This window comes from Crinia signifera, chromosome 4, assembly GCF_055691185.1.
Source record: "Crinia signifera chromosome 4, ASM5569118v1, whole genome shotgun sequence".
In the NCBI taxonomy this organism is placed as follows: Eukaryota; Metazoa; Chordata; class Amphibia; order Anura; family Myobatrachidae; genus Crinia; species Crinia signifera.
Genome location: NC_139220.1, coordinates 264,504,195 through 264,530,039, shown reverse-complemented (window position 1 = coordinate 264,530,039; position 25,845 = coordinate 264,504,195). Strand labels below are relative to the sequence as shown.

Here is a 25,845-nt window from a genome sequence, read left to right as displayed (position 1 = left end):
ATGACAGAAGTCCGCACCTGAAAGCAGGATCTGTAGCGGTGAAAGGTTAAATGAGGCTTGTGTGGATTTGGGATTAGGTGGGGGGCCCCATAAATATCATTGCACAGGACCCCAAGATTCATGTTGCCAGCCCTGTCACAGCTAATTGGTTTGACCGCTACAGTATGTCTCCTTTCTGAGGTACTTTCTGTCTGCATTCACCGTCCATACTTCAGTATCTATCCTGACCATAAAGTGGGATTATACAGTACTTTATTTTTACACTGTCCCATTCCTGCGGTTTCTCCCAGCACATCATACAGTACATAAAGATTCATTAAGCTGTTAGGAGAAGATGGTCATTGAATACAATGGCAGCTCCTTACAAATTGTGTGTGACAACTTTACATCCGGAATAGGTGAATCTTCACAAGGCTGATTAAATAGCATTAACCCTGGGGCGGAAATGTGTGTGTTTTCCCTATAGATCATGCTATATCATTGTATCTGGATGTCTGTTCTTATTCCCTTTATCTGTTCATATCTGTTTAAAATCAGACATTATTTATAACTATGTTCAGTGAACTTATCCTATTTGCTGTTGTGCCATCTACATTGCAGCTGTATGATTTGCCTAATACCCCTTTCACACCGGCCACCCGGCAATTACCCGGCATTTTTGAGTGTTGGGTCATTTTGCTGGGTGCAGCCTGACCCCAATTCACACCTCCTTCAAATTACCTGGTTAAAGCTTTTCAACCCGGGAATATGCTGAAAAACCTGGGTTTTTCTGTGGTGTGAAAGGGTCAACACAGGTCTTAAATCCCAGCACTCCGACCTTGGTCAAGAGTAGAGATGAGCGGCGGGCACTTTTTCGGGTTTTGGATCTGGATTGGTTTTGGCAAAACCACCCTTGCGGGTTTTGGTTTTGGATCTGGATATTTTTGGAAAAATGCAAAAAATTGCTAAAATACCTACTTCTGAACTGATGCTGATTTTAGTTCTACCAGCTATACCCCTATTTATACTGTATTTTTCAACACACCCTGTACGTTACCTTGTAATTTGTTTTTTTGTTTGCTATGTACGGCGCTGCGGACACTTTGCGGCGCCTTATAAATAAACGTACTACTACTACTAAAATAACAGATTTTTGGGCCTGTTTTTGCCCCTAAAGTATTATTATGCTCAACAACATTAATTTCCACTCATTTCTAGTAAATTTTGATCACTTCATATAGTCCGTCACACTGGACACTGGATTTAGTTCGTCACACTGGACACTGGATATAGTCAGTCACACTGGACACTGGATATATGCCGTCACACTGGACACAGCCCGTTACCCTGGACACTGGATACAGCCCGTCCCACTGGACACAGTCCCTGGACAGTGGACACAGCCCCTGGACAGTGGACACAGCCCCTGGACAGTGGACACAGCCCCTGGACAGTGGACACAGCCCCTGGACAGTGGACACAGCCCCTGGACAGTGGACACAGCCCCTTGTATTATGGACACAGCCCCTGACACACTGGACACAGCCCCTTGTATTATGGACACTGCAGCCCCTGTACACTGAGTGTACAGTCAGCAGCACTGCAGCCCCTGCATGTGAGCACTGCAGCACCTAGTTTACAACAAAATAAAAATTCAGTCACTAAATAAATCATAGCACAGGGCACAGAGCACGGAGCACGGATCCCAACCACCCGCTTCCCTCTCCTATAATGGAGTGAAGATGGCGGGGCGCGCGTGCGTCTTATTTAGAATCCAGATCCCACGAGAATCCGACAGCGCGATGATGACGTTTTGCCTTGTTTTCAGTCCGAAATTCAGGCGGGAACTCCTGAGCCGGCTCGGATACTGACTCGGATCACCATATTAGGATCTGACGGATACCGGAGATCCGGCCCCGCTCATCTCTAGTCAGGAGCAAAAAAGATGCTGGCAGTTTCCCTGGGAACACAGGTGGACCAATGTCTGCCGGAGGTGGGTGGCAGATGTCACATGATGCCAGCGCCCGCCCCCCTCTTCGGTGGACTACATTGGAAATAAGTCAGTTTGGCTACATGTGAGGGGATGTGTTCCCATACATCCCCTCACATGTTACTGAGGGGATTCAGTGGTGACGTGGAAGGGGGGGTGGGTGTTCGGTGGGCAGTGTTAAGCCGCTCTCTAAGCAGCAAATGACCGCTGCTTAGCAAGCGGTATTGAATTAGGCCCAAATAGCAGGGCCGGCGCCACCACTAGGCAAATCTAGGCATTTGCCTAGGGCGCCGGCCACTGGAGGGCGGTATTTCGCCCCCCTTGCCGCCCGGGTACCTGTCCTGCGGCGCTGTGCGTATATAAAGCTGGCGGCGGCAGCGGGGGGTCCCTGCAGTCAATAACAAATAACGAGCGCTATCCGCCGGGCTATGCGGAAGCGCTTCTGTTTTGGAAACACTGGCCGCACGCTGATTGGCTGAGATTCAGCCAATCAGCGTGCGCCGTGCGGCCAGTGTTTCCAAAACAGAAGCGCTTCCGCATAGCCCGGTGGATAGCGCTCGTTATTTCTTATTGACTGCAGGGACCCCCCGCTGCCAGCTTTACAGCGCCGCAGGACTTGCCTGGGGCGCTCCGGTGCCTTGCACCGGCCCTGCCAAATAGTGATGGCTAGAAAAATGGGTCAGAGCATCTCCAAAACTGCAGGTCTTGTGGGATGTTCCAGTATGTACTGGTTAGTACCTACTAATAGTGGGGTACTTATATGTTAGTTGGGCGCCCACTAAGCAATTTGCTTAGTTTTCCGCGTCCCCTCGCGGGGCTCGCCACGCTTCGGGATCGGTGGCTCGCTGCGCTCGCCACACTATGTAAAATCAACTCCATGCCGACATGGATAGTGGGGGTATGAGCGTACTAACATATAAGTACCATAGTGGTCCCAAGGACAGTTGGTTGTTCTCCATAGTAGATCAGTGATGCTGACTGGTAATGATAAGATGAGCAGTTCATAGTCTACACTGAGACCTCCCCCAAAGTACATGGTAGGGGATAGACTTGGAGCTCTAAACCGATGCTACTGCTGGGGGCTGTAGACGTAACGTGACCTGCAGTAGAACAAGAACAGTTGATGATCAGTAGGTAAGAGAATCAGAATCATCTATTTTGGGCAGGTATACTTGCGTATGCTTGGAATTTTTTGTGTTAACAGTGCAGCATCAAGCAGGGAACACAAGGGGGGTGGGAAGAGAGGCATAAACATATATCACATACATTTCACATATATCTAGAACAGTTCGAGTTAGTATTTAGGGTACTTGTGACTTGTATGCCAGTACCCTAAGCATGCGATTTGACGCGATTTCCCTTGAAATTCCCTTAAAGAGAAAATTGCGTTGCATTTTATGCTATTGTATTGCATGCGATGCGATTTGATGCGATTTTAATACTGTATGTACAGATGTACCCAGATGCCTTTTTTTTATATGTGAAATGGCCCCCCAGACCCCATTTTTAATTGTATACCCACCCTGATGGCTAAATGACCCCCATTGTTAAAGCCACCCCACTATCAACGCCAACCCGAAGCGTGGCGAGCGGCGGCGGTACGCGTCCTCCGACCTTTTCATACCCCCACTATCCACGTCGGTGTGGAGTTGATTTTACATAGTGTGGCGAGCGCAGCGAGCCACCGAGCCCGAAGCGTGGTGAGCGCACGTGGATACCTTCATAGCTATACGCGTCCCCTCGCGGGCTTCACAGGTATCCGCGTCCCCTCGCAGGGCTCGCTGCGCTCGCCACGCTTCGGGCTCGGTGGCTCGCTGTGCTCGCCATGCTATATAAAGTCAACTCCACGCCGACGTGGATAGTGGGGGTATGAAAAGGTCGGAGGACGCGTACCGCCGCCCCTCGCGGGCTCGCTGCGCTCGCCACGCTTCGGGTTGGCGTTGATAGTGGGGTGGCATTAACAATGGGGGGCATTTAGCCATCAGGGTGGGTATACAATTAAAAATGGGGTCTGGGGGGCCATTTCACATATGAAACAGGCATCTGGGTGCCTTCACATATTAAAATCGCGGCAAATCGCATCGCATGCAATCTGATTGTATGCGATGCGATTTTTAGGTGCGATGAAGAAAATCGGGCGCCCAGATCAGTCACAAATACCGTATTTAGTATTTGGTACGTTCAATACTGGGTACTCTTTACTTAGAAGGGCACCCATCTCGGGCATTGAATGCACTAAAAAATCAGGTGCGATGCGACAGACGAGATGCCCGAGATTTCCCATAGGGAACAATGTTAAATGTCTCAATTGACCCGATTTTCCTGTTCAGTGCCTCAATTGACCCAATTTTTCCATAGGAAACAATGTTAAATGGGCCACAGAGGCCAAATAGGCACCCTGAAGTGAATAATGGCCACCCGAATTGTTAACGCCACCCCACGATTAACGTCAACCCGAAGCGTGGCGAGCGCAGCGAGCCCGCGAGGGGCGGCGGTACGCGTCCTACGACCTTTTCATACCCCCACTATCCACGTCGGCGTGGAGTTGAGAATAGAAAGTGTGGCGAGCGCAGCGAGCCACCGAGCCCGAAGCGTGGCGAGCGCAGCGAGCCCCGCGTGGGGACGCGGATATCTTCACAGGTATCCGCGTCCCCTCGCGGGCTTCACAGCTATCCGCGTACCCTCGCGGGGCTCGCTGCGCTGGCCACGCTTCGGGCTCGGTGGCTCGCTGCGCTCGCCACACTTTCTATTCTCAACTCCACACCGACGTGGATAGTGGGGGTATGAAAAGGTCATAGGACGCGTACCGCCGCCCCTCGCGGGCTCGCTGCGCTCGCCACGCATCGGGTTGACTTTGATCGTGGGGTGGCGTTAACAATTCGGGTGGCCATTATACACTTCAGGGTGCCTATTTGGCCTCTGTGGCCCATTTAACATTGTTTCCTATGGAAAAATCGGGTCAATTGAGGCATTGAACAGGAAAATTGGGTCAATTGAGACATTTAACATTGTTCCCTATGGGAAATCTCGGGCATCTCGTCGGTTGATCGCACCCGATTTTTTAGTGCATTCAATGCCCGAGATGCCCGAGATTTTTTACTAACGATGCCCACGATCAAAATCGTGGGCGCCCTTCTAAGTAAAGAGTACCCAATACTGTTTAGTTGGTGGGAAGCTATTAGGAAGACCTTGAAAAAGCTGCTGAGGGCAGCGAAACGCGTAGGTGCACAAGTGACCTAAGATCACCCTACAGATTTGTTACAGCGGTATCTGAATCCCTTTCTGGACTCCACACTATCCTTTACCCAGGAAAACACCATCTCCAGTGGAACTCTTGCCTCTCTGACACAGCCACCCCCGCCAGCAGGAGAAGCACCCTGGTCCTTCCATCCGAGGCACAAGCAATTTTGGAGGTACGCCACCCCCTAAAAACAGCTCGGCAACATCAGTGAAGGATCCCAGCGCTTCCCACTAGCGGGTGCAATTTATAACATCTGGCTGACCTATTCACCATCTCCTGAGAGTGAGAGAGTCCCATTCCTCAGACCAAGTGAATTGGCCCCCCACTTCCTTATGAGGCCCAACCCCCTCTTTTCCCTGGAAATTTCTCCCCACCCAGGGACAACAAAAAAGCTTATGGAACTACCCCAATCCATTCCAAAAACGGATTACAAACTAAGGATTCCGATTAGAAAAACCATATTAGCTTATTAGCCAAGCATACTCATACATAAGCGCCTTTTGTGGATATTCTATATCCTTTTTTTTTTTTTGTAGCTATTGGGAAGAAGCCTTTTGTAGTTCTTGTCGTCTTTGCTTTGATGGACCTAAAACGTCTGCCTGACGGAAGGTGTTCAAACAGGTTGTGGCCAGGGTGTAGCTTGTCCGCCACAATCTTTCCTGCACGCTTATTGACTCTGGCTAGGTATAGTTCTTGGACAGTGGGGAGCTCTGCCCCAATGATCTTTTCTGCCATCCTCACCACTCTTTGCAACCTTCGTCTGTCATTCTCGTTTGCTCCTCCGAACCAGATTGTGATCGAGGAGCAAAGGACAGACTCTACTATGGCAGTGTAGAAGATGAGCAGCAGCTCCTGCAGGATGTTGAATTTCTTGAGTTGCCTCAGGAAGAATAACCGTTTCTGAGCCTTCTTGACAGTTGTAATGATGTTGGGACCCCATTTGAGGTCGCAGGAAATCTTTGTTCCTAGGAATTTGAAGGAGTCGACCCTCGACACTACTGTCAGATATTATGAGTGGGTGCATGGCATTTGGTTTCCTTCTGAAGTCCACCACCATCTCCACCATTTGAGGAGGTTTAGGTCAAGGTTGTTTCCGCTACACCATTTAGTTAGCCGATCCACCTCCCGTCTGTATGCCGACTCGTTTCCGTCCATGATTAGGCCGATAACCGTTGCGTCGTCTGCAAATTTTATAATTTTTACTGACTGTTCTGCTGAGGTGCAGTCGTTTGTGTAGAGGGAGAAGAGCAGGGGGGAGAGGACAAATGGCTACAAGCCTGTTGTGTGTATTCTCTCTGCGGGAAAGTCAGATTCCTGTGTGTAGCGCCGGCTATTCTGCACCCCTGTTATAAATGAAATACACACACACGACTGAGTTCCGATTTTACATAACGCACAAATCAGTTTGTTTCTGTTCCCAGATTAATGAATATTTACTGTAATATTACAGGACAGATTAATGCTGCTTTCACACCGCAAAACCTGCTTAAACCAGGTATTTAAAACGTTTTTAAAAACGGGTCAGAGCCCTTTCACATCGCATGAAAATACCTGGTTTAAAGCAGGTTTGCGGTGTGAAAGTGTGCCGTTTATCCGGAAGGGCGAGAACTCGGGGTGCCTCTAGGGAAGTGGGTGCCTCCAGGGGGTGGGGGTGCCTTCAGGGGGTGGGGTGGGGGATTGAAATGCCTAGGGGGGGGGGGGGGGATGGGATACAATACCTCGTCAATGGCGGGTCCTGGATAGAGATTTCGGCCAGCCGGGTACTGGAAGGTCTCCATGGTGACGCGTGTTGCGCAGGTGACGTCAGAAGGAGTCCCGCTGCAGCCGCTGAGGTGACGGTGCGACCGCCAACATGTTCCGGAGCCTGGTGTCCTCGTCCCAGCACCGGCAGCACCATTCCCACAAGAACTCTCCTGCCCTGTCCTCCGCCGACTTCCTGCTGCCCCATCTGCCTGGAGGTACCAAGCTGCGGACACATGTGAGTATGACTGGGGGCAATGAAGTGCGGCGGTGCAGAAGGGGCGAGCTGCCTGGGTTTGACTGTGCATATCTAATGACACACTGGTCCGCTCATTAGATATGCACAGAGCGGACGCCCTATTGGCTGGGTCCTAAATACCGTTTCAGACCCGATTTTGGTTCCAAAATACCGGGTCTAAAATGGGTAGGACCCTCCATTTTAACCGTTTTAAAAAACTGCTTTTTTAAAACGGTATATCGGTTCTGCACCTTTCAGACCGCACATATAACCGTTTTGAAACGGTTAAAAAACAGCAAAATACCGGTTAAAAAGTGCGGTCTGAAAGGGGCATAACAAGTACATGGGCAATAGAATAAAAACAATGTATTCTTATAATTTAATGCCAGTTATATGGAATGTTAAGAAGGGTTTTGCGAATACTTAAACAACAAGGACAAGTACATTCCTGTCCTAAACCTGCTGAAAGTGCTTTGTAATACTGTATATCAATGATTAACAAAAATATTGCATGGTCAGTATATAACTGGGTATTTCCACTCCCTCTGATAGGGGGCTGCAGCTTACCCAAAGGAAAAACCATTTACCACCTGAGTTATACCAGCGCTCCTGTGTGGCCTTAAGGTCATTGGGTTACAGTATATAACTGGCTGAAACAAGAGTTTCCAGCTTCCTTGTGGTTCTGTAGTGTTGTTAAAGGTACATATTCAGTTTGGAGGATACATAGGGGTCTGATCCCTGCTTTACGCTTGTGTGAACATACTGTATGAAGATCCTGGTTACTGAATAAATGGTAGACAATGTCTAGGTTGACAGTCACTAGTTGGACCACTTATGGTCGACATAACCAAGGTTGACATTGACAAAATGTTGACCGAAGCTTATGGTGGACAAGAAATCGGTGGAGCTGCTCTCGTCATGCTTCCGGCACACTATTATATTCCCACTCTATGCCCACTTGGATAGTAAAGTATGAAAAACCCCATTTAAAAAAAACATAAACATGAGAAACTCATGTCAACCTTTTTCATGTTAACCATGTCTATGTCGCTTGTGTTGACCCATTGTCAATGTCTACCATGGGTATGTTGACCCTGTCAAGGTGTCGACCTAGTCACTGTTGACCATTAGTGGGCAACCTAATGACTGTCAACCTAGACATTGTCTACCCAGTGACCACATACCGTAGGACATGGCTTGGTTGAAATATTATGCAGGTGGCAAACATTCCAATACTATGGTTGGTTGCTGGTTGTTCTAGTCCCACCCACTTCGAGTTTTGCAAATCCGAGGCTAGCCAGTTTAATACAAATATGCCGCATCCATACTGTTTGAAATCTGTGAGTACATGTATCATGGCAGACCTACAATGCAGATCCCTGAGACAAGGAACAGCCAAGCTGGGTCCCAGTAAAAGTGGTTTATTGATAATATATGAGAATAAGCTGTACTCACTGTTATACAGATTGGAGTTGGGGTGACATACAGTACAGTGAGTATGTTCGGGTACTGGGTAGCGGTGCGTCAATGAAAAATGTCCATATTCCATGTAATCTTTCAGGTCTCAAAGAGCAAAGTGAAAGTCTTGTGTCTCCTGCTGTGGCACCCACAGTAAAACACCAGATGGGGTATGTACAGTAGTAGCCTTGGCGGCCATCTTGGTACAGGGAATGAAGCCTCATCACTTAAACTAAACACTAAATACCAACAAAAATATAATTATTATATAAAAGTTTTGTATTGGGTTGTTTATAATATGTCAAAATGTAAAAAAATGATCAATTATCCTTCTTTTGTCTCAGACATATTACAGCTGCAATATATTGCCTCTACTGCAAACCTTGGTGACAGGTGGAAGCACGCCAGAACTGGAAGAGCAGTTGGCTGATGACTATGCATTACAAATGAGTCAACATATGACAAAGCACATTGCTCCCCAAGACCGCAGCAAACTCTACCTAATACCCCTTAATGATCAAGAGATCAATGTGAGTCTTCTAAGCAACGTTTCAAAGGAGTAGCACAAGAAACTGTAAAGCCCCGCATACACAGTGCGATTTTAGCCATAATTGCCGGGGATATGGCCGCTGAGCGACCATATCCCCGTGTGTATGGGGCGGCGGTCAGCCCTGGGGTGGTTGCTGGTCAGTTACTGTCTCCGGTCACTGATGAAAACGGGACACTGAGCAATATGATTGCTGAGCAATAATGAGCCAATATTGCTTAGCGATAATATGGCTCTGTGTGTACGCAGCTTAAGATGTACATTAGAAAGCAGCGCTTAGGACAAATGTTACATGGGTACAGTATGTTTAACAAAGGGGAAGGGTTATAGATCCATAAAACAACCCATCAAAAATTAAATATCGTACAAAAAGTGCCCTAAATCATAAATAAATAAGTAAATGCAGCGCAGTTTCTCTGACACTAAGGGGCCTCATATGCATAAGATAGGGTTACCACCTAGTCCCTTTAATTCCGGACACATATTAATTATACAGGTTCTGTGGCTTGCTGACTTCAAGACTCCACTTCACCTGATTTTAAACTGCCACAGAACCTGTGTAATTAACATGTGTCCGGAATTAAAGGGACTAGGTGGTAACCCTAGCATAAGAGCTAAGCTGGAACAGAATTAAACATCTACCTGTAGATAGCACCTGCCACCAAGAGGTGCGGGGGCAGGTACTAATTACACCAATATCCCCCTGCCCTCCTTTGCCTAATGACAGATGCTTCTTTCTCCAGCTAGCACATGCTGTTGTGTGCTGGCTGGGCGGTAGTGGTGCAGAGAGCAGTCTGTCTGTGCATGTCGGGGTAGGGGGTGTGATCACCCTGATTGTGTCCCCTTCTGTATTAGCCCCGCCCCCCCTTTAAAGTATGCACTTTCCAGTGCTAAAAATGCTTTAACTTTTAACATTCATTTGGTTAATGGGGTGCGGCCACATCTTCCTCAGGCCCTCCCTTTGCATGCAAATCCTAATCAGGCCCAGTATAGAGTAGTGTATAGCCAAAATACATTCCATCCTGCATATAAAATGTATATTCATTATTTGTACCATATATACCTAACTTATGTCATTTGATAAAACATAAATATGGAATGGCATCCATGAAAATCCTGTATTTGTCCCTATGATGATTCCTATGCTACTATACCCTTTATGGTTGGCATGCCCTTGGTGGAAAGCTCTGCTCGTACCTGTGCCTCTGTACTTATGCTGCAGTTAGACTAGGATACTTGTGGGAGCCCATTGTTACGGATAGCGCTACATATGTCATATATATATATATTATATAAACTATAACATGTTTCCATCCAATGAAGGGAATGACGTACAGAGAGCTGTTCTGTAACGCACTGGCATGTGGCATAATCTGCTTTGGTGTTTACCGTCTCTTGGATGAATTCAACCAGTGCCAGACCAGGTGAGGGTGCTGTAATAGTGACCTCTAGAGATGTGATGACCATATTCTGCTATAGAATTATTTTCACCATACTTCAATACCAATCATTAAGCAAGGTCTCAGACTCCAAACCATCCTCCCACAACAAAGGAGTAACTCCCAGAGGCAATGCAGAAGTCTGCCTATGGGCTCCAAGCCATGAAGGGGCACCTGCATGTACAGCAGCATCTGTGTGCTTCACAGCAGGATCCAAAAGTGAGCACTGCTCTTCCAACAGAGCTCTGTGGTGCACCCATATGCAAACATAGGGAGGAGGGGGGTTCTGGTTGCCTGGAAACCCCCCCTCCACTTGGCAAGTGCCTTACATTATGACAACAATAGCACTGGTAAATAATATGTTCAACAGAGCTGCCACCATGCAGTGTAAGGGACAGAGCAGAGCTGTTGCACATGCTTCTTCTACCACATTTACTGTATGTGTGGATCTGAGCCCTCAAACATCGCACTGGACCAGAGAGTAGTTGCCAGGAGGAAGAGACAGGAGCCTTACCAAGAAGTGGGAGATTGTGAGTTTATAAAGTGCAGTACTGGTTCTATTATGTTCATTTATTTATTTATTTGTTATATGTTTAAACTTTTCCTGACCACTTACTTATCTTATTCAAATGTTTGAAACCGCATATACTATAGACCAACTGTACTTTTCAATATTAACACTGTATTCCATACAGTATCCAGTGTGTGTGTGTATGTATGTATATGTGTATGTATGTATATGTATGTATGTGTATATATATATATATATATATATATATATATATATATATATATATATATATATATATATATATATATATATTAGAGATGTGCGGGCTCGGATATCAGAGATCCGAGCCCCCACGGACGTCATCATTCCGAGCCCGATTCCGAGCAGCGCTCGGAGATTCCCGCCTGACTCGGTCCGTCCGCGTGATTAGAACGTCATCTCCCGGCGTCGGATTTCGCGAGGCTTTATAAGCAGCTGCCGCGCCCCCGCCATCTTCACTCCAGTTAAGTAGTGGGTTGGGAGAGGGTGTGTTGGTGCTGCTGCTGGGGCTTAAACTTGAGCTTGTCCTTGAGCTTTTGCAATCGCTGGTGCTGTCTCTCAGTGCTGCTGTGTAGTAGTCTAACTGTGTACTTGTAGTACTACTGTCTCCTCTGTGCGGTCTACCTCTGGTGTGCTGTGCTGCCTGTAATTGATTATTTTATTTGCTGGGGCTGTCTCCCTCAGTGCTGCTGTGTACTCTGTTCTCAGCTTAGGACAACAGTCTAACTGTGTACTTGTAGTACTACTGTCTCCTCTGTGCGGTCTACCTCTGGTGAACTGTGCTGTAATTAATTATTTTATTTGCTAGGGCTGTCTCCCTCAGTGCTGCTGTGTACTATGTTCTCCTCTGCTTAGGAGAACAGTCTAACTGTGTACCTGCCTGTAGTACTGTCTCCTCTGTGCTGGGGCATACCTCTGGTGCTGTGCTGTGCCATTTATTATATATATAATTATTAATTAATTATATTAAATATAAATATATATATAGTCCACTGGTGCTGCACTGCTGCCTGCACTGAATCTGCCAGTCTGGCGGTCTGTGGTCTGGGGCTCACTGGCTAATAAATAATTAAATACTGCCTGCCTAATAAATAATTAAATACTGCCGTATATCTCTACCTTTGTGGTCTGGGGCTCACTGCCTATACTGCCGTATGTAATGTCTGGTCTGGGGCTCACTGGCTAATAAATAATTAAATACTGCTGTATATCTCTACCTTTGTGGTCTGGGGCTCACTGGCTATACTGCCGTATGTACCGTCTGGTCTGGGGCTCACTGGCTAATAAATAATTAAATACTGCCTGCCTAATAAATAATTAAATACTGCCGTATATCTCTACCTTTGTGGTCTGGGGGTCACTGGCTATACTGCCGTATGTACCGTCTGGTCTGGGGCTCACTGGTTAATAAATAATTAAATACTGCCTGCCTAATAAATAATTAAATACTGCCGTATATCTCTACCTTTGTGGTCTGGGGCTCACTGCCTATACTGCCGTATGTACCGTCTGGTCTGGGGCTCACTGGCTAATAAATAATTAAATACTGCCGTATATCTCTACCTTTGTGGTCTGGGGCTCACTGGCTATACTGCCGTATGTACCGTCTGGTCTGGGGCTCACTGGCTAATAAATAATTAAATACTGCCTGCCTAATAAATAATTAAATACTGCCGTATATCTCTACCTTTGTGGTCTGGGGGTCACTGGCTATACTGCCGTATGTACCGTCTGGTCTGGGGCTCACTGGTTAATAAATAATTAAATACTGCCTGCCTAATAAATAATTAAATACTGCCGTATATCTCTACCTTTGTGGTCTGGGGCTCACTGCCTATACTGCCGTATGTACCGTCTGGTCTGGGGCTCACTGGCTAATAAATAATTAAATACTGCCGTATATCTCTACCTTTGTGGTCTGGGGCTCACTGGCTATACTGCCGTATGTACCGTCTGGTCTGGGGCTCACTGGCTAATAAATAATTAAATACTACCGTATATCTCTACCTTTGTGGTCTGGGGCTCACTGGCTATACTGCCGTATGTACCGTCTGGTCTGTGGCTCACCGGCTAATAAATAATTAAATACTGCCTGCCTAATAAATAATTAAATACTGCCGTATATCTCTACCTTTGTGGTCTGGGGCTCACTGGCTATACTGCCGTATGTACCGTCTGGTCTGGGGCTCACTGGCTAATAAATAATTAAATACTGCCATATATCTCTACCTTTGTGGTCTGGGGCTGACTGGCTATACTGCCGTATGTACCGTCTGGTCTGGGGCTCACCGGCTAAAAAATAATTAAATACTGCCTGCCTAATAAATAATTAAATACTGCCATATATCTCTACCTTTGTGGTCTGGGGCTGACTGGCTATACTGCCGTATGTACCGTCTGGTCTGGGGCTCACTGGCTAATAAATAATTAAATACTGCCGTATATCTCTACCTTTGTGGTCTGGGGCTCACTGGCTATACTGCCGTATGTACCGTCTGGTCTGGGGCTCACCGGCTAATAAATAATTAAATACTGCCTGCCTAATAAATAATTAAATACTGCCGTATATCTCTACCTTTGTGGTCTGGGGCTCACTGGCTATACTGCCGTATGTACCGTCTGGTCTGGGGCTCACTGGCTAATAAATAATTAAATACTGCCATATATCTCTACCTTTGTGGTCTGGGGCTCACTGGCTATACTGCCGTATGTACCGTCTGGTCTGGGGCTCACTGGCTAATAAATAATTAAATACTGCCTGCCTAATAAATAATTAAATACTGCCGTATATCTCTACCTTTGTGGTCTGGGGGTCACTGGCTATACTGCCGTATGTACCGTCTGGTCTGGGGCTCACTGGTTAATAAATAATTAAATACTGCCTGCCTAATAAATAATTAAATACTGCCGTATATCTCTACCTTTGTGGTCTGGGGCTCACTGCCTATACTGCCGTATGTACCGTCTGGTCTGGGGCTCACTGGCTAATAAATAATTAAATACTGCCGTATATCTCTACCTTTGTGGTCTGGGGCTCACTGGCTATACTGCCGTATGTACCGTCTGGTCTGGGGCTCACTGGCTAATAAATAATTAAATACTACCGTATATCTCTACCTTTGTGGTCTGGGGCTCACTGGCTATACTGCCGTATGTACCGTCTGGTCTGGGGCTCACCGGCTAATAAATAATTAAATACTGCCTGCCTAATAAATAATTAAATACTGCCGTATATCTCTACCTTTGTGGTCTGGGGCTCACTGGCTATACTGCCGTATGTACCGTCTGGTCTGGGGCTCACTGGCTAATAAATAATTAAATACTGCCATATATCTCTACCTTTGTGGTCTGGGGCTGACTGGCTATACTGCCGTATGTACCGTCTGGTCTGGGGCTCACCGGCTAAAAAATAATTAAATACTGCCTGCCTAATAAATAATTAAATACTGCCATATATCTCTACCTTTGTGGTCTGGGGCTGACTGGCTATACTGCCGTATGTACCGTCTGGTCTGGGGCTCACTGGCTAATAAATAATTAAATACTGCCGTATATCTCTACCTTTGTGGTCTGGGGCTCACTGGCTATACTGCCGTATGTACCGTCTGGTCTGGGGCTCACCGGCTAATAAATAATTAAATACTGCCTGCCTAATAAATAATTAAATACTGCCGTATATCTCTACCTTTGTGGTCTGGGGCTCACTGGCTATACTGCCGTATGTACCGTCTGGTCTGGGGCTCACTGGCTAATAAATAATTAAATACTGCCATATATCTCTACCTTTGTGGTCTGGGGCTCACTGGCTATACTGCCGTATGTACCGTCTGGTCTGGGGCTCACCGGCTAAAAAATAATTAAATACTGCCTGCCTAATAAATAATTAAATACTGCCATATATCTCTACCTTTGTGGTCTGGGGCTGACTGGCTATACTGCCGTATGTACCGTCTGGTCTGGGGCTCACTGGCTAATAAATAATTAAATACTGCCGTATATCTCTACCTTTGTGGTCTGGGGCTCACTGGCTATACTGCCGTATGTACCGTCTGGTCTGGGGCTCACCGGCTAATAAATAATTAAATACTGCCTGCCTAATAAATAATTAAATACTGCCGTATATCTCTACCTTTGTGGTCTGGGGCTCACTGCCTAAATACTGCCGTATATCATTATCTACCTGTCTGGTCTGGGGCTCTCTGCCTAATACTGACGTACCTGTCTGGTGTGTGGCTCACTGCCTAATACTGCTGTATCTGTATAACTGCCTGCTGGTGCATACTCACTGACATATATAATTGCACACCAGTGGCGCTGTTCTGTGACATAACTCCACAATAATAATGGAGATCCAAAATATGGAGGTTAACAAACAAAGGAAAGATGAAGATGCACTTCCTCATAGTTCTGAAGCTGCTGCCACTAGTCATGACATAGGCGATGAAATGCCAACAACGTCGTCTGCCACGGCCGATGCCCAGTGTGAAGGCAGAGGGCATGTACAATTGAAACCAAACTTCCGTAAAAGGAATAAAACTATGAAATGTAAATCGTTGGAAGAGAAACTTAAACTTGGCAATATGCCATTTACGACACGGAGTGGCAAGGAACGTCTAAGGCCATGGCCTAACTTCATGACTAGTGGTGCAGCTTCAGATGACGAGGAAAGTCCTCCTCCTCCTCTCTCCCCGCCCAATAGGAAATCAAAGAGAGTTAGGCTGACACCGACTCAAAAAAGTCTGACAAAATTTCTGAAAAAGAAACAGAAAAAAATTCAGAAAATAAATCTGGAAATAACTCATCCTTCTAAAGACATATCCCAAATCCCCACAGAGAGTCCGAGGGTGGCGGTGGTTGTGATGCCGGACCTTCCTATCACTGTACGTGAAGAGGTGGCTCCTTCCACCATTTGCAGTATGCCCTCTGCATATGCTGGAAGGATGACCCACAGTCTAGTTCCAGATTTTATTAGTGAAGATGATGTTGTACACCAGGAGGAGGATATTGATGTAGCTGTCACTGAGGAGGAAGTTGTCGAGGAGGATGGAGACTTGGTTTGCTTAAATGACGCACCAGGGGGGAATGAGGCACCTGTGGTGGAAAAAGTTGTTGTCCATGGGATGAAAAAGCCCATCGTCATGCCTGGACAAAGGACCAATAAATCCACCTCTGCGGTCTGGAATTTTTTTTATCCGCATCCGGACAACAAAAGTATTGCCATTTGTAGCTTATGTAAAACTCCAATAAGCAGGGGTAAGGATCTTGCCCACCTAGGGACAACCTCCCTTCAACGTCACCTAAAGAAGCGTCATGGTTCAGTGTTTAGTCCAGAAAGTGCGACTAGCAGTCCAGCGACACCTAAATCACTTGGTCCTCCTTTTGGAGCCAAATGCCTGAAAAGCACACCACCAACTCCCTCCTCGACAAATTCCTCCTCGATCCGGATAGGGGGGAGTCCTGCAGTCCATCTCACCTGCATGAATGACTCCATAGATTCCTCCGGAGGATCCTGCAGCACTACGCCTACTACTACTACTACTGCCGCTGCTGCTGCTGCTCCTGGAAGTCAGAGGGGAAGTCAGTCATCATCCCAGAGGGGAAGTCGTAAGACCGCTACGTCTTTCACTAAGCAATTGACCGTCCAACAGTCATTTTCCATGAGGATGAAATACGACAGCAGTCATCCTATGGCAAAGCGGATAACTGCGGCCTTGACAGCTATGTTGGTGTTAGACGTACGTCCGGTGTCCGCCATCAATGGAGTGGGATTTAAACGGTTGATGCAGGTATTGTGTCCCCGGTACCAAATCCCGTCTAGATTCCACTTCACTAGGCAGGCGATACCCGCGATGTACAGGGAGGTCAGAAAAAGTGTCCTCAGTGCCCTGAAAAATGCGGCTGTACCCACTGTACACTTAACTACAGACATGTGGACAAGTGGATCAGGGCAAACTAAGGACTATATGACTGTGACAGCCCACTGGGTAGATGCATCGCCTTCCGCAGCAGCAGCATCTCCTGCATGTCAGCTCCTTCTTAGGCAGGCTACGCTGTGTATCACCGGTTTCAAGAAGAGGCACAACGCCGACAACCTCTTAGAGAAACTGAGGGAAATCATCTCCCTGTGGCTTACCCCCCTTAGACTCTCCTGGGGATTTGTGGTGTCGGACAACGCCAGTAACATTGTGCGGGCATTAAACATGGGCAATTTCCAGCACGTGCCATGTTTTGCCCACACAATAAATTTGGTGGTGCAGCATTTCATAAAAAATGACAGGAGTGTGCAGGAGATGCTTGCGGTGGCACGCAAAATTTGCGGACACTTTCGGCATTCTGCCACAGCCTGCCGAAGGCTGGAGCGGGAGCAAAAACTCCGCAACCTGCCCTGCCATCAGCTGAAACAAGAGGTGGTGACGCGCTGGAACTCCACCCTCTATATGCTGCAGAGGATGGAGGAGCAGCAAAAGGCCATTCAAGCCTACACAGCCACCTACGACATAGGCAGAGGAGCGGGGCTGCACCTGACTCAAGCGCAGTGGAGGCTGATTTCCGTGTTGTGCAAGGTTCTACAGCCGTTTGAAGTAGCCACACGTGAAGTCAGTTCCGACACTGCCTGCATTAGTCAGGTGATTCCCCTGATCAGGCTGTTACAAAAGCAGCTGGAGAAAGTGAAGGAGGAGCTAAAGCGGAGCGATTCCGCAAAGCATGTCGCTATTGTGGATGAAGCCCTCCATACGCTTTGCCAGGATACGAGGGTGGTCAGTCTGTTAAAGTCAGAGGAATACATTTTGGCCACAGTGCTCGATCCTCGGTTTAAAGCGTATGTTGTGTCTCTGTTTCCGGCGGACACAAGTCTACAAAGGTGCAAAGACCTGCTGGTCAGGAGATTGTCATCTGAAGGGGACCGTGACATGGCCCCAGCTCCTCCTTCATTTTCTCCCCCACCTGTGCCTGTGAGGAAACAGCTGCGATTTCCCACACAACCCGCTGGCGGGGATGCAGGGCAGGCAGGAGGGAGTTTGGACATCTGGTCTGGACTCAAGGACCTGCCAACGATTGCTGACATGTCTACTGTCGGTGCATTGGATGCTGTCAACATTGAAAAAATGGTGGATGATTACTTTGGTGACAGCATCCAAGTAGACATGTCAGACAGTCCTTACCTGTACTGGCAGGAAAAAAAGGCAGTTTGGAAACCCCTGTACAAACTGGCTCTATTTTACCTGAGTTGTCCCCCCTCCAGTGTGTACTCCGAAAGAGTATTCAGTGCAGCGGGGAACCTGGTCAGTGAGCGGCGAAGGAGGTTGCTCCCGAAAAATGTTGAGAAAATGATGTTTATAAAAATGAATTATCACTTATTCAATGAAGAGCAGGAATTGCCTCCAGAGATTATAACGGGACCTGTGATTGTGGAGTCCAGTGGGGACGAATTGATAATCTCTGAGAATGAGGAAGTACACACTGAAGGGGGCGAGGAATCAGAGGAGGAGGAGGAGGAGGATGATGATGATGATGATGAGTGACGATGACATCTTGTTACTGTAGAGCCAGTTTATACAGGGAGATATTATGAATTGTTTTATTTTTTTGTGGGGGCCCAAACAAACCAATCATTTCAGCCACAGTTTTGTAGGCCCTGTCGCTGAAATGTTTGGTTTGTTAAAGTGTGCATGTCCTATTTTCGCAACATAAGGGTGGGTGGGAGGGCCCAAGGACAATTCCATCTTGCATCACCATTCATTATTCCTACTGCTGAGAGTCATTCATATGTGGGACTTGTCTTTTCAATGCATACAACTGTTTGCATTCCACTTGATTGCTGCACCTTCATGGGTGAGAATGTGATCTCCCTGACCTGGGGGACTCAGGGCTGGGGCAGGAAGGCTCAATTACACTTCTTTTTTTGGGCGGCTAACCTTTTTTTACCTGTCTGGTCTGGTGCCCACTGCTGAGAGTCATTTTTAATGAGGGTATTGTCTTTCAAATGCATATAGCTGTTTGCATTCCACCTCATTGCTGCACCTTCATGGGTGAGAATGTGATCTCCTTGACCTGGAGGAGTCAGGACTGTTGCCGGAAGGCTCAATTACACTTATTTTTGGCCGGCTACACTTTTTTTTACCTGTCTGGTCTGGTGCCCACTGCTGACAGTCATTTTTAATGAGGGTATTGTCTTTCAAATGCATATAGCTGTTTGCATTCCACCTCATTGCTGCACCTTCATGGGTGAGAATGTGATCTCCTTGACCTGGAGGAGTCAGGACTGTTGCCGGAAGGCTCAATTACACTTATTTTTGGCCGGCTACACTTTTTTTTACCTGTCTGGTCTGGTGCCCACTGCTGACAGTCATTTTTAATGAGGGTATTGTCTTTCAAATGCATATAGCTGTTTGCATTCCACCTCATTGCTGCACCTTCATGGGTGAGAATGTGATCTCCCTGACCTGGGGGACTCAGGGCTGGGGCAGGAAGGCTCAATTACACTTCTTTTTTTGGGCGGCTAACCTTTTTTTACCTGTCTGGTCTGGTGCCCACTGCTGAGAGTCATTTTTAATGCACATCAGGGTCAGGATCAGGCACATCATAATTAATAATCAATCAATCATAATCAATCAATCATAATCAATCAATCTATCATAATCAATCAATCATAATCAGAATCAAGCCTGGGCGGCTGCAATTAAAGTTCTTTGTGGGCGGCTAAAGTTTTTTTTAGTTTTCCAGTTACTGCAGTTTTATACATAGCTTGGTTTTTGTAAGTTGAAGACTTGTCAGTGCAATTTTCTTTTACAATATCCTTTATCTTTGCATGGACTTTGTGTATTTGGTTAGCATTCTGAGGTGTACACTGACTGCCTTCACCTTGAGCATGATCAGTTTCTGAAGCGGCAAAAATCCTTTTGTTTTGAAGATAGTCACTTTCTTTGCCGTTAGTTGTACAGGCTGACCTACTAACAGACACAGTTGCTTCGGAACAAGTTGTTGGAAATTTTTTAGGAGATAAAGCTGTACAAACCTTCTGGCCCCCCTTTTCAATTTTTAATTGATTTGCAAACATTTTGTAGTATTTGTCATATGTGCATAGCCTTTTAGAGAGAACTGCTTTTTCCTCATCAGATAACCTTTGTAATGATTTGACCTTCGCATCTCTCTCCTTTTTATTTAATGACAAGAACGATGAATACTTCTTTAATTTCTTCATCAACTGTTCTTTATTCATGAAATGGTCCGATAAAGCCTTTCCTCAAAACTTAAGTAAAGTTATGTTTCCTTGATAATACTTTCACAGCTCACAAAATTCTCATCACTGGCTTCCTTTTCTTTGCCACTTGATACCTTGTTTTCACAATAAAGATTGATTTATTTTTGATGACCAGTTGGGTACAATTAGTTACACATCTTTTTGGGCGGCTAAACTTTTTTGGGGGAGGCTGCATTTAAACTTCTTTGGGGGCGGCTGCAATTAAACTTCTTTGGGGCACAGGGGCACAGGGGGTATCCTGTAGTGGGCTGCCACACATTTTTTTAAATATGGATCTTTCAGCACAGAGACAAACTGCACATCAGGGTCAGGATCAGCCAGGTTGTTAAACGGGGTTTCGACCACTGTTGGAGCACTCCTCTTAAAGTAATCTTTTCACGAGCGTCCATCACTTTGATAGGCTTGTCTCCTGCCATGATCTGTTGCTTATTCGAATTCAGCATTTCACGGGCGTCCTGCACTTTACCCCTTATGCGGAAGCGAGCATCTTTGGCCACCAACTTTTCACGGGCATCTTTTATCCCTAGTTTTTGGCGTGCATCAGTCACACCAATTTTCTGACGAGCATCAAATGTTCTCTGAAAACTGGTGGCAAGTGGACGATTGTTCACAGATGGTTGGAGTCTGGATCTCACGTTTCCTATACCTCCCCTGTTACTGACCCTGCGGTACATCCCGGTGCCCACGGACATTCCCCGTTTCCTGATCAGTTCATCCAGCGACACGTCGGCCATATTCCTCCAACCACACAGCTGCTATATCTAATTTGATAAAAATAAAAATAATACTTGTGCTGTGTGGGACTGTAAAAAAGAATTCCATGCTGCTTGTGCACTGACGTCTGCCACTGAGTGCCACGGCCGAACAGTACCTAATAAGAAAATTAATTATTATAAATTCTGCTGGTGCACAATACTAGTATTGCTGACGTATCTACCTGTCTTGTGCCTAGTACTACTGTCTTATCTACCTGTCTGGTGCCTAGTACTGCCATATCTACCGTCTGGTCTGGGGCTCACTGCCTAATACTGCCGTATCTACCTGTCTGATCTGGGGCTCACTGCCTAATACTGCTGTACCTGTCTGGTCAGGGGCTCACTGCCTAATTTTTTTTGGAGCCTTGAGACTTTTAGGGATGCTGTACTAGCCGACACCTTTAGGTGGACTCTGGTCTGTCTTGTATCAAGCACAGTGGTCTCATGTGCATGAGATTGTTCTCTGTCCTCTTTTAAAATTGTGTCACCATCTTTATGGGTGAGAATGTGATCTCCCTGACTTGGGGGAGTCAGGGCTGGGGCAGGAAGGGTACAGGCTGAGTGGGGGTAGGGCACCCTTGTACTCTGCTGCTTTTGCCGGCTCCGGCCGGTAGCGTCTCCCTGGTGTCTCCCTGGTGTCCCTGGTGTCTCCTCCGGCACAGTTTCATTTCACCTCTGACCTCTCCTTTTGCGCTCCTGTGCCAGTGCCCCTGTAACTGTGTGGTGCAAAATAGTACCTGAATCTGGAGCTGATTACGGCGGCAGCTTCTGGATTCCTCACGGCTTCCCTCTTGCCTCCCTCATGATGCTGGCTGCTGGCTCTCTCTGTGTGCGCTGCTGTCCATCACCGCCGGGTCTCCTGCACGGAAACGCTGCCCGGCTCTCTCCTCTCTAGCGGGTCTCACTTCTGCACGCTTCCAGGCTGCGCACTCTGCTGCTCTCCTCTCTGTGGATCTTTAGGGTGCCCAGCCTGTCTTCTCTCTCTAAGCACGTGTCATCCTCTCTCACGCTGCTGCAAACCCTCCTCCGGCACAGTTTCATTTCACCTCTGACCTCTCCTTTTGCGCTCCTGTGCCAGTGCCCCTGTAACTGTGTGGTGCAAAATAGTACCTGAATCTGGAGCTGATTACGGCGGCAGCTTCTGGATTCCTCACGGCTTCCCTCTTGCCTCCCTCATGATGCTGGCTGCTGGCTCTCTCTGTGTGCGCTGCTGTCCATCACCGCCGGGTCTCCTGCACGGAAACGCTGCCCGGCTCTCTCCTCTCTAGCGGGTCTCACTTCTGCACGCTTCCAGGCTGCGCACTCTGCTGCTCTCCTCTCTGTGGATCTTTAGGGTGCCCAGCCTGTCTTCTCTCTCTAAGCACGTGTCATCCTCTCTCACGCTGCTGCAAACCCTCCTCCGGCACAGTTTCATTTCACCTCTGACCTCTCCTTTTGCGCTCCTGTGCCAGTGCCCCTGTAACGGTGTGGTGCAAAATAGTACCTGAATCTGGAGCTGATTACGGCGGCAGCTTCTGGATTCCTCACGGCTTCCCTCTTGCCTCCCTCATGATGCTGGCTGCTGGCTCTCTCTGTGTGCGCTGCTGTCCATCACCGCCGGGTCTCCTGCACGGAAACGCTGCCCGGCTCTCTCCTCTCTAGCGGGTCTCACTTCTGCACGCTTCCAGGCTGCGCACTCTGCTGCTCTCCTCTCTGTGGATCTTTAGGGTGCCCAGCCTGTCTTCTCTCTCTAAGCACGTGTCATCCTCTCTCACGCTGCTGCAAACCCTCCTCCGGCACAGTTTCATTTCACCTCTGACCTCTCCTTTTGCGCTCCTGTGCCAGTGCCCCTGTAACAGTGTGGTGCAAAATAGTACCTGAATCTGGAGCTGATTACGGCGGCAGCTTCTGGATTCCTCACGGCTTCTTCCGGAGAACCTGTGGCAGGGAATGGCACAACCCAAGGAGAACCCACAAAAGACAAGGCTACTACGGCTAGCAGCAACAAATATTTATTTAAAGGAGATATGTAAATGGGTTGCTGCAATACACTCACGTACTTATGCAAAACAGTCACTTTATATCATTCAGTAATTAAAGCTATAACTAATCAATGACCAGATTAAAGAGAGAACGATTACGCAATAAATTACATCACAACAATAACAATATGACAGAATAATATTACGTCACAACATGTCCGCCAAGTGGCGCTATGCACCCTATATACACTGCGCGGTAGTCCCTGGTGCAAAACAACACAGTTCCTGAATTTGAATAACGGTCCCGCGAAGGAAATCCTCACAAGGTGATTAGGCCATAACTTAGTGTGCACACTACTTTTATGTATAACAAAAGTGATCAAAAATCCTCTCTAAGAGGGGCAGGCAGATTCCCATCCCTTAGGGCAATCTCCTGTATCAGAGGCAAACAGGCAGTCCTGTTAGTGGGGGTATCCAACACCCCAGTACCTGAACAATCAGCTGCAGTTGCCAGCTCCTGCTGGTCACGACTCCTGGCTGGCCACTGCCTGTCTTGGGTGCTGTGTGGTCCTCTGGGTGACTCCCAGATGGGCGGCAATGTCCCTCTCTGCCTAGTTCCGTGCTGTAGGTCTCTGCAGTCACTCCTACTGGGCTCTATCTCCCTTCACATGCTGCTCACCCCTTCTTCTGGTCAGCAGTGCTGGCTGTCATTAACTGCTGGGTCCTTGCTCCCAGTGCCTGGTCTCAGATGTGTGCTTCTCTCTGCACAGCATCTCTGTCTGCATGCTTCCTGGCTCAGGATACAAGCTCTTCACCCCTCTGCACACTTTCTCTCTCTCTCACACACTGCTGCTGGGATCACCTCTGACCTCCCAGCTTCCTGTCTCATGTGCAGGGGAGCTGGGACACTAGGACACTAGCTGAGTCTGTTAACCCCTCACAGACCTGCAGCTTCCACAAGCAAAGGAGGTTTTCCTCTGAGCAGCATTGGCTGCAATTAAAATCTCTTTGGGGGCACAAGAGTACACCAGGGGTGGACTGCCACACTCCCTGGGCAGCCAATCAGGGGGGTGTCAGGCTCCCTGCACGTGGACTGAGCTGGGGCTGTTTAACCCCTCACATCCCTGCAGTTTTCCTCTGAGCAGCATTGGCTGCAATTAAACTTCTTTGGGGGCACTCCAGGGGCACAGGGGGTATCCTGTAGTGGGCTGCCACACAAGCCCATTCACATTTTTTGAAATATGGCTATCCACAGGTTGTTCAGTCTGCCATTTGAGATTGGGATCTTTCAGCACAGAGACAAACTGCACATCAGGGTCAGGATCAACCAGGTTGTTAAACGGGGTTTCGACCATGAATCAATCACATCAAAAAATTAATTAATAATCAATCAATCATAATCACAATCAAGCCAGATAGGGGTCTTGTTAAATATTAAACTGACCAAAACAGATACACACACAACTAATACTGCCTCATCTACCTGTCTGGTCTAGTGCCCACTGCCTAGTACTACCGTATCTACCGTCTGGTGCCTAGTACTTCCTAGTACTGCCTTATCTACCGGTCTTGTGCCTAGTACTGCAGTATCTACCGTGTGGTGTCTAGTACTGCTTCATCTACCTGTCTGGTCTGGTGCCTACTGCTGAGAGTCATTCGTATGAGGGACTTGTCTTTTAAATGCATACAACTGATTAAATTCCACTAATGAGAGTAATTGATTGCTGCACCAATCGCCCACTGCTCCTCGGCTGCACTGTGTAAACAGTGCACAATCAAGCCAGATAGGGGTCTTGGTGCTTGTTTTGAGGTTGTAGCAGGGGAGTGCAGCTACGAGTCGTAACACCTTGAGAGAAGATCAGTACTTCTCTTACGGCAAAGGACATCCTCCTCGACAGAGCGCACAGCTTCACAAGGGACGCATGTGAAGCAGTGAGCAAAGGGAACACCCGCCTAGCAAACCAGATCACCTGAATCCACCCTAGCGATCAATAGAGTTACAGAAGTCGCAGCCAGATAGAACTCTTCCAGCTGCCACCTAGTCATTGATTAGCCCCCTCCACTCCACCCATTAGGCAATGATTGACGAGACGAATGGTAATAATAAATAATAAATGAATCACCAAATTAAAAATCAGATGAAATTAATTATAAAAATAATCATAATCATAATCAAGACAGATAGGGGTCTTATGAAATATTAAACTGACCAAAACAGATACACACTCTGCACCATCGAGCAGGTGATCACTGACATGCCAGGTGCAACGGTCTTTAGCACCCTGAATGCCAAGTGTGGGTTTTGGCAGATCCCTCTGGACAGAGCCTCTTCCATGCTTACTGCCTTCATGACCCCTATTGGGTGCTACGTCTTCCTACGCATGCCCTATGGCATCACCACGGGCAGCGAAGTTTTCCAGCGCTGCATGGAGCAACAGTTCGCTGGCTCTCCCTTTGACATCATCGCTGTCTGCATCCTCCTTATCTGCACAGCCGGGTCCATCAGTTACTGCCACTGCTGCAACCAATGCTAGTGATGGTTACGCATGCCCTATGGCATCACCACGGGCAGCGAAGTTTTCCAGCGCTGCATGGAGCAACAGTTCGCTGGCTCTCCCTTTGACATCATCGCTGTCAGCTTCCTCCTTATCTGCACAGCCGGGTCCGTTAGTTACTGCCACTGCT

At 47.4% G+C, this 25,845-nt stretch overlaps 1 protein-coding gene across 3 annotated transcripts in view; it reads left to right on the top strand.

Annotated features, from left to right (window-relative positions):
• KCNU1 (potassium calcium-activated channel subfamily U member 1) overlaps positions 1–25,845 on the top strand; it is a 212,969-nt gene that overhangs the window by 183,739 nt on the left and 3,385 nt on the right. For 2 of the 3 annotated variants that reach the window (XM_083184484.1, XM_083184483.1), the window contains 2 exons: positions 8,991–9,176; positions 10,517–10,617. The exons of the other annotated variant lie outside the window; for it this stretch is intronic. In XM_083184484.1, coding sequence (XP_083040610.1) covers positions 8,991–9,176; positions 10,517–10,617 — 287 coding nt within the window. The remainder of the gene's footprint in view (positions 1–8,990; positions 9,177–10,516; positions 10,618–25,845) is intronic. 3 annotated transcript variants of the gene reach the window in all.